A 6,919-nucleotide genomic window follows, 5' to 3' on the forward strand; every position below is an offset into this window, starting at 1 on the left:
GGGCAAAACTCAACAACTTAGCAATAGAAATTTTGAGCTCAGATTGTGCTCCTAAGTCAAGAACTACCTGTAATGAAGAAGGAGATTGCAATATCACCAAAGGTCAAAAAGACGTGGCGGTGATTTCTCAGCCACAGAGACTTATCTTTAATAGGATCTAGATCTCGTGTCATTTCACCATTACAATGGGCCAGCCATTCTTTCTCAGCTCTAACTTACCTCACAGAGTTGTTGGGAATATCCACAGGTCAAGCTTCTGACAGGAAATACAGGTCAAAAGTAATATATAATCATCTCAGTTATGCATTTGTTCACTTATAATTATAAGACTATACAAATCCAGACAGCTGGGAAACGTCCACTTTTGGAGGCCAGGCTGAAATATTTGAAGTAAAACAAAACAAAAAAAATGTCTAAATTTCTGATCCCTTTTAAGCTTAAGACACAGGTCAAATGATCCCTCACCTCCCCAACTACAGCTCCTAGCATCAGTAATGGCAAGGAGTGCACACCAACGGCCATCTTGAAAGTCCATGTGTGTCAATTATATTGATTCATGTGAAACAGCTTAATGACATGCAAAGCTGGCAAAACATATCTAAACTTCCCTAAACCTGAGTTTCTTTGGTTTACAGATGTTATAACAATGTCATAGTATGTATGTTTGGGTTGTACCCTGTTCAGAAAGTTAGAAGCCCCCCCCCCAATTAGATTAGACTTCCCAGACAAAGCAATATGTTCTATTCTAATTGCAACAGATCCCTAACTTCATAGGCAGATACTGTACATTGCCCATCTTCTCTAATCATATCTTTCAAACTGGAAATTTTAGAAATTAAGAGATTCAGCAAAAATGAGCATTCTGCAGCTCAGCCCAATATGGCAGGAATGGGCAATGTAAGGACATGCATGCAGACCTCACCCCATTTTGTAGTCACTAAAGCCTTCTTAAAGCACAGCATGAATTTTGTCAAATTTGCCATTTTTTAACGGCATAATTTTTTTGTGGGTTTCTCAACCCAGCCTAAGTTCTCTAGCAGAACTGAAATATATACCACACTACTCCCCGTGCCCTTTCAGGCCTCTAAAGTTGTCGATATGTCTGTATGTACGTGTGTGTATAACTGTTTACTAACCTTGCTATAGACCAGGCATTTCCAATTGGGGGTGCATTTCCAGAGGGTGCAAAAACTTTAGAAGTTTCAAAATTATAGTATATATGTATAATTCGTTGCTGTTATTTCAAACTTTTGTAAGGGGTGTGAGAATATATCAGAAGCGTTCTAGGGATGCGGGGTATAGAAAAGGTTGGGAACCACTGCTATAGACAATAACCATCCATAACAGGGAACAGAATATAAGAAAGGCCTACAATTCAATGGCTGTAGCAGGTTCTTTTCTAAACTCAAACCAAGACAGAAATCAGAATCCGAACTGCAATATTGTTCTCTGTTCTACAAACCACTATATGGGGGGGAAAAAAATCCAGAATCTTTTTTTTAAAATATAGCACAATGTAAATTTAAATTACATTTATTACCTTCTTTGGTGTGTGTGTGTGTGTGTGTGTGTGTGTGTGTGTGTGTGTGTATGTATTTAAAATGAAATTAGTCACTTCTGAAAATTGTGATACAGGGAAATTCCCAGTATTTTCTCATATTCTGTTAATGTAGGACTTGTTTTTCTATGACAGTGTGTATTTTTAACAAGTAGTGCATAACCATATACACCAACTTTGGAATTTAAATTTAAATTAACAGTGAAATGCCAACACTGGCTTACGATGATTGTACAGTATATTCAGATAGTATAGTATATACACAACTCAGCCCAAAATTTATGTTGCTAAATGAAACATTTGTGAAGTGAGTTTTGCTCCACAGTTGTTAAGTGAATCATCAGAATTATTAAGTTAATAATATGGATGTTAAGTGAATCCTGCTTCCCTAATGACTTTGCTTGTCAGAAGCTCACAAAAGAGGATCACAAGACCCCAGGACACTGCAACCGTCATAACTATGAATCAGTTGCCAAGCATCTGAATTTTGATCACATGACCATGGGGACGCTGTAATGGTCATAAGTAAGAAAAATGGTCATAGGTCACTTTTTTCAGTGCCGTTGTAACTTTGAACAGTCACTAAATGAACTGTTGTAATTCAAGGACTACCTACAGTATATACTAGTGGTAACGCATCATTAGGTAAGCACAGCTACTGAGAAGGAAGTATTTAGGACTCTGATCCTCCATCTAACCGCCTCCCATAAAACACTACCTATATTTTGCCATAGAAATAATATTTGGTACTGCTGTGTAGTATTTTTAATGCATTATGTCTAAAACAAAAGAGAGGGGAACCAGCTCTTTTTGCAGAATAAGGTGATAAAAATTCTAGAGTGATAGACTGTCAGAAGCAGCAAGGGGGAATAGTACAATTCTTGCTCCTGTTTTTCTGAGCAGAAAAAAAAATTGCAAATAGAAACCCAAAATACAAAAACTCAACTCTTTTCCATCTCCAATATGGTAGTTCTTTATCTGCAAAAAGATTTTTTTTCATAAATACACACACACACACACACACACACACACACGATATCATATTCTTAGCCAATTAATAGACTGATCACACACATTAATCCATTTAGTGCTTCCAAAAAGTGCATAGACAACAGAAATGGAATAATATTAAATTGTGATTTATTTCATCAAATATAAAAATAATATAAATAACTTAAATTTCACAAGACAAAATATCAGTACTGCTTTCAGGTTAGCAAATGAATAGCAATGTTTACAAAAAGAAGCCTTTTCTCCTCAATGTGAAGATGAGAAAAATTCCATAGGAATTATATACATAATATATAATTATATAAATACATATCTTCAAACCAGCAAACTTATATATTAGCCACTCATTTATAACAGCTTTATAAAAGCCCAGATATCCCCACAAAAAAACATACTGTTTTTATCTCTTTCACACAGTTTGTGTCATTGCAATCAAATCCCAAACCATAAATATTATAAACATATTTGCATAAATACGTTCAGTGCAAAATTCCTCAGTTTGTTTTTTTCACACCAGAGCTTCCAAATATTGATTCTGGGAAGGATAGGGTAAAAGATAAAAATTAATCTTTGTTGACCTTCACATCGCTTGGCTTCTGAGCATGGCTAAGGGTTCCAAATAGCCAGTCCCAGTGTTTAAAGTAAGGTGCATAGTTGAACTTGAACTTCTGATGATGGAGATCATGGTGTGGAGCTCCTCCATACAGGCCAAAAGGCACCAGTTTATGGGTTGACCATGGCAGGTCATAGCCAGAATGATCTTCTACTGACAACCAGATGTTGGCCGTGAAGAAAGTCATTTCCGTCAGTGGATGACACCCCAACAGCATCGGACCAATTACAGCAAAGAAACCCAGCCAGAGCAGCTCCCAAATGCTGGCAAACTGAGTGGTCAGAGCAAAGGTAGAGACGTGTTTGTGGTGGACCTTGTGGAAATTTTTGTAGAGCCAGGGCACTTTATGGTGGAGCAAATGCCACAAAAAGGACAAGAAATCGAACAACAGCAGGCAAACAGCTACCTGCAGGAGAAGCGCGGGTACCTCGGGAGCGATGCTAGGCAAGTTCACTGGCCTCCAGTACCAATGCGCAACAGTCACTGGAAAGATACACACGATGTGGTGATAGATGCTCTGAGCCAGGCAAAGAACCACCATCTGCGGTGTAGGCGAGCTGTGCGGTTGGATTTTATACTTCCTCAAGACGGAGATCCAAGAGCTTAAAAAATCCAGGGCGATAAAAGGAAAGCAGAAAGCTGTATAGATTGCAAAGTTGAACAGCACCGGGAAGAAGGGAGACTTGAGCAAGCTCTCCTGCCTACGGACAAAGTTCCACAGAGGCTGTAGAGCCGGCGCGTTTGGCAAGTCATATGGCTCGTCACAAAACAGCAGCGTGCTTCCGTTGTGTATGCTGATTTCCATTGCAGCTGCAGCCGTCGCTTGTGCTGTTTGTGTACTGGAGCTGTTCATTCGCCTGAAGTCTTTTTTATGTACTCCCGTGGATGACGTAACGAAAACAAGAAAACTTCCCGCAAGTAATCAGTTCAGTTCCTTTTCCTCTTGAAGAAAAAGTATCGGGAGGGGCGGGGGTGAGGAAATTCCCTTCTCTTCTTCCAAACGTTTATCCTTAGATGAGCTATCCTTTGCCGCGCCTCTTTCTTTTGGTTACAATAGATTGGATTTAGGAGCTGAAAAGCAGGCTGAGAAGGGAGCCTAGGAGAGGGCATAGGAATGGCACTGAAAAGAATTATATTAATGGCATTTAGTCAGAACAGAAATGATGAGGAGTAAAGATCACAATCTTTACTCCACTTCAGTTACTTTACTTTTTCTTCTTTGAAGAATACCATCTGAATATGCGTGCTTTGGTTTCTGAGGATGATTACATGGTGCTAAAGGGCTGAGAAGCCGAGAGGAGACCTTTAAAACAAAAAGTGTGGCATTCTGGAAGCAGAGCCAAAACAAATTTATAGGCACTTTTCAACTGTCAATTCAATGATGGTTGGGGTTTGATGAGTGCTACCAATGGAGATCGTGCTGTAATTCTCATCTTGTAATGTGTCATTTCAGATGTTTCAAATACATGACATGGGGAGAAAAAATTCAGTCAAAATTTCTAACAGATTAGATAGGATGCCACCTTCAAAACTCCAGCCTCTGTTTTTGCTATTTTACTAAAATGAATAAGAATATTACAGGCTAACATCAGTGAGATAGGGTGGGGTTATCATTCTGACCTCAAATCTCAGGTGGCTTTCAAGGTTCATCAATTCATCTTGGTTGCCACAGTATAGTTATGCGTGATTTGGCAATCTATGTGCTCACACTGGAGCCTCTATCTTGTCATCAGATCACTCTGAGGCATGCTGAAGTCAGGCTAAGGCTAATAAACATTTTCCAATCCCTAGCAGAAGAAGACCTCCCAGGTGCACATGTTAGGTCAGTGATGGTGAACCTTTTAGAGACTGAGTGCCCAAAAACTGGCCCCGCCCCTGCTCCATCACCCCTGCCTGCCCCCACTCTGCCCCCATCCCACGCCCCGTCTGCCCACAGGACCACTCACCACCTCCAGGGCCAGCCACAGATCGCCCAGGCAGCCCAGCAGCGCTATGGTGGCCACACCCTCTGCCCGTGCCCTGCAGCATCAAATGCGTGATGGGATGTGAGGGCAGTCTTGTCTACGCTGCCTGGCTGCCATGTCCTTGGCTGCGCTGCTCCATGTGGGCCATACTTGAGGGCGACTCTCCTTCAGGGGGGCTGCTGGAGAGGAGGGGGTCGTGGGGGAAGGCAAGGCTGAGGCAACGGCACATGTGCCCACAGAGAGGGCTCTGAATGCTCCCTCTGACACCCGTGCCATAGGTTCACCACCACTGTGTTAGGTCATATGTAGTGTATATATGCAAGACTGGCCCCTTCCTTGAGAGAGAATGGCCATTTTGGCTAGGGCTGCAGTCAGATTGGACACCTCACTGATACGATTTCATGTGATTTGTTATTGTTTGGGCCTGAGGATATTGATCTCATAGGAGCATAAGTTGGTCACTGTGGGAAGCTGTCCCCATCAATCATTATTTGATTGCAGTACTTCTGTTCTTCCATCTCCACATCTTTTCATTTTTCAGTTTCATACATTCAAACATGGCAAAACTTTTTAAAATCTATGATGCAGTTTCCAACTCTGAAAGTCAAAAGCAAAGCCTGATTTGACGTTGGTTTTCGATGGTGGTGGTGGTACAGACACTCCAAATACACTCATCTGCTTTTTCCTAACCTAAAAGAGCCAAACCAGTTATTATCTTGAAAGTAACCCACATTACTTTCCATGAGGACAGCAGCAGACCTTGTGGCTGAGGCACAGTGAAAAGTAGATTGTAATGAAGTTATTCTCAACTGTTGAGTCCTTGGGACTCAACACAATGAAACATTAGGACAACTTATTCTGGAAAACAGAATAAGAACAGAACAGTGAACACCCTCAACTCACTCTGAACATCAGAACTGAAGCTTTCCTGGTCATATGGAAAGAGAAGGTGCCATTGCTATCACTTCAGGCAGTCTTCATGCCACTGTGCCTTCAGTCTGAGAATGAAGAAATATTTAGGGTTCACCTTGTTCTCTCCCTAAAAGATGTGCTGAGGATCAGCCATGCATAATTTCAGCAAAATGCCATTTTTATTTTCAGGGGGGAAATAATATTCATTTAACATCCCTAATATTGTTTTAATACTGAGCCATGTTAGTATCTGTCTGTCTAAAACAGGGCTCTTCAAACTTGGCCCTTTTATGACTTGTGGACTTCAACTCCCAGAATTCCTCAGCCAGGCATGCTGGCTGAGGAATTCTGGGAGTTGAAGTCCACAAGTCATAAAAGGGCCAAGTTTGAACAGCCCTGGTCTAACACAATAACAAAATTATTATTCTGTCTCTTTATCTATCAATCTCTGAGTGGGTGTTATTAATCTTTCTTGGTTGATTATTATCTATTATCTATTCTGGAACATTAAGCACTTTGCACTTAATATAATCTGTGAACTCATATCCAGTTCATTAAAGATTACATGCAAGCATATATAAAAAACAAACTGTGGGCGAAAGGGTAGGTTTAGAAACTGTAAGATCAGAGGAAAATGATACACAACAGGGACAGACAGTAATAATTTCCCAATTAGCCCTAATATTTAAAGTTGTTCTTAGGTAATGTTAGAAATACTGATTAACATGTCCAACGTGACTTGAGGAGGTACACGATTTTGTTCAAGTCACAGGAAATAATTGAATATCCTGATGAGACACAGTTATATTGGTTTTGCAATCTATCTTTCAAATCCTTCACATTAGGTCTCTTACTAGGTTT

General features: G+C 40.4%; 1 protein-coding gene across 1 annotated transcript; it reads right to left on the reverse strand.

Moving 5' to 3' along the window:
• Window positions 1-2,691: 2,691 nt before the first annotated feature.
• CH25H (cholesterol 25-hydroxylase) lies at window positions 2,692-4,646 on the reverse strand. Its single transcript, XM_039335844.1, has one exon. It carries the CDS (start codon window positions 4,033-4,035, stop codon window positions 3,133-3,135), a length of 903 nt encoding a protein of 300 aa, XP_039191778.1. The 5' UTR covers window positions 4,036-4,646; the 3' UTR covers window positions 2,692-3,132.
• Between the last annotated feature and the right edge of the window lie 2,273 nt (window positions 4,647-6,919).

This window comes from Crotalus tigris, unplaced genomic scaffold, assembly GCF_016545835.1.
Source record: "Crotalus tigris isolate CLP2741 ecotype Arizona unplaced genomic scaffold, ASM1654583v1 scf7180000017663.5292952, whole genome shotgun sequence".
Taxonomy (NCBI): domain Eukaryota; kingdom Metazoa; phylum Chordata; class Lepidosauria; order Squamata; family Viperidae; genus Crotalus; species Crotalus tigris.

Coding starts and splice junctions, on each gene's coding strand:
- CH25H (XM_039335844.1), bottom strand. CDS start 4,035: ATGAACAGCTCCAGTACACAAACAGCACAAGCGACGGCTGCAGCTGCA.